The following is a 2,430-nucleotide window of genomic DNA, read 5'->3' on the forward strand; positions in this document are numbered from 1 at the left end:
TGTACTGCATTTAGCTCTAGCTATTTTTATTAGCTCTGAGTAGCTTCTCCAATATTGCTGAAGAAATGTGTTATTTTTTCCACAGAACCTGTTTTGCATTAACGTCTCTCTTGTGTTGCCTACATGACTTGGGCAGAAATCCGAACCTGATTTCCCGTGGCTTTTTTTCAACATGCATAGCCTTGTCTTGGTGAGAGAGTAGTCTTGTCATTCATCATCAGAAATTAAAGACTTTTTGTTTGATTCAATATCTAAACCTGCTTTTAAAGTCCTCAACATCTTTGTCCCTGATATGTTTACTGTGTTCCTTGGTCTTCATCATGCTGGTTCTTCCTTAATGTTCTCTGAGAAACCACCTAGGGCTTCATAAAAGGTTTGACTGACACCAATGTTAAATTACTCTCAGGTATACTTAGTTGCTAATTGGCTTGGTGGCTTTTGAAGCCAAATGGTTACGCTGGATTTTATTTTGGGGTTCCGGGGACAAAGCGACTGAAGTGATATGTATAGGACACTTTTAGTGGATTTGCTTCTACAGAAATACAAAAGTCATGTTCTTTTTGCCTTCTTCACAAAAGACATCATAAGATCTGTACCATGAGAACTCAAAAAAACAAAAGGCCCAACGTCAATGAATACTTTTGCAAGGTCCTTATATTATTTTGTACATTCAATGAAAATAGAGCTGTTAGCTGAGGATCTTTATAGTATAAGACATGAATCGATCTTCAGGAATGTTGGCATCCAAGACTCCCGATGGACCTTCCCCAAGGATTTAATTTGCTGTATCGCGTGTCTTCTGCACACATAAGCAAATGTATGTGAAAAGAGAAATCTTCCTGTGAGTGTCAGATATAAGTTACAGAGAGCTGACATTACAAGCCTGGGAGAAGACTTAATGATTTACAGTTGAAAGACTGGGACCCGTTACCTTAATGTCAGATGTCACGGCTAACATCTGCTAACACTGACTTTGGCCTGAAAACAACATTCAAACAAAGAAATAATTAGCCATTATTATTTATTAGCTATGTTTTACTAATGAATAGCTGACAAATATTCACAAAAAATTAACAGGAGTTCCATAACTGATTAATGGCATGACTGAAATAGATCTAAAGAAAGAGATCTGAGGGTCTTGCATAACATAGCTGCAGGAAGCACACTGTATGTTCTGCAAAAATAGGTCACCTTTCTTTAGGAGGATTTGACTTGTTCTGCTGGTGTTGCTCTTGTTCCTGTCTGTAGCAAATAAAAAAAATACCAATATGAATACTTTTAATCATGATGAAAAAAGAAATATTTTTTAAAATAAAATCCTGCAAAAATCTGTTGCTTACCTCAATTTTTGTGCTTTTATCTTCTCATCATCATACCTTTAGCAATTAAAAGAACGACATGGAAGACAAAATTGTTATTATTTTTTTGACAACATAAAAAAGTTTACCTTAGAAAGATATATAATATCTACAGATTGTTTTGGCTGCTTTTAGTAGTTCTCTCAGTTTTAAAGTTTCAGAGTCTGTCCGTATAAGCCGTGGATAGGGTAGCAGTGATGGAATGTGCGGTTTATCTGCATGAAATATGTTTTCAACATCAAACTCGGTTATATTTGTCTTCATATCTCCCTTTGTCAATTGTTCAGCTTCTATCTCAATTATATTATCTATTGAAATGAACCAGTGAAACAGGAGCTTAAACTTTAACATCCATTTCTCAACCCACAAATGATGGTGCAACACCTGCTCCATATTTAGCTCATTAGCTCATCCTTTGTTCTGTTCACCTTACATACACCACCTCTGCAGTCACTCAGTGCTGGCTCCTTGTGTTTGTTACCGGTAGTTGCTTCCTCCTCTCTGGCTCCCCATGTGAGTTTTTTCTGATGTTTTCAGGGTTTTTTGGTTCTTTGTATTTTTAGATGTCTACCTCGGTTATTTATTAAATCAACAAGAACACATCTCTGCTTAATTCCTCTCTGCATTTGGTCCTCAACCAACCTCACCCCCCTTGTTGATACTATTGCATTCATCTAAGCCTTCAGCTTTTATATTAGATGCAGTTCCTACCGGGTTATTTAAGGAAGTATTCCCTTTGATCTCGTCCTCCATTTCAGATGTGATTAATTTCTCCCTGGTACAGCGATATGTACCGAAGGCCTTTAAGGTAACTGTAATTAAACCTTTACTTAAGAAACTGTGGCTTGACTAAGATAACTTAGTCAATTATAGACCTATATCCAGTCTTCCTTTCTTATCTAAAATTCTTGAGAAAGTAGATGCCAAACAAGTGTGTGACCACTTAAAAAAAAAAACATATATATATATATATATATATATACAAACAAAACAAGCCGGTAAGATACCAAACAGGAAACACACATAGTGTAGAGCGGATGTAGATTTGACCAATCAGAGGCCTCCTGTCTGC

The 2,430-nt window shown here is 36.4% G+C and overlaps 1 protein-coding gene and 1 long non-coding RNA gene across 2 annotated transcripts in view; one reads left to right on the plus strand and one right to left on the minus strand.

Moving 5' to 3' along the window:
- The window catches only part of LOC107094236, a 24,633-nt gene that overhangs the window by 13,784 nt on the left and 8,419 nt on the right, over positions 1-2,430 (plus strand). The gene's annotated exons all lie outside the window — the stretch shown is intronic.
- The window catches only part of LOC107094234 (caytaxin-like), an 11,471-nt gene continuing 9,492 nt past the window's right edge, over positions 452-2,430 (minus strand). The window contains exons 10-13 of the mRNA XM_015389747.1: positions 1,341-1,376; positions 1,192-1,242; positions 932-978; positions 452-799 (exon numbers count right to left, since the gene is read on the minus strand). Of these exons, the coding sequence (XP_015245233.1) occupies positions 939-978; positions 1,192-1,242; positions 1,341-1,376 (127 nt within the window). The 3' untranslated portion in view covers positions 452-799; positions 932-938. The remainder of the gene's footprint in view (positions 800-931; positions 979-1,191; positions 1,243-1,340; positions 1,377-2,430) is intronic.

Source organism: Cyprinodon variegatus, unplaced genomic scaffold (genome assembly GCF_000732505.1).
Source record: "Cyprinodon variegatus isolate N-32 unplaced genomic scaffold, C_variegatus-1.0 Scaffold471, whole genome shotgun sequence".
Lineage (NCBI taxonomy): Eukaryota > Metazoa > Chordata > Actinopteri > Cyprinodontiformes > Cyprinodontidae > Cyprinodon > Cyprinodon variegatus.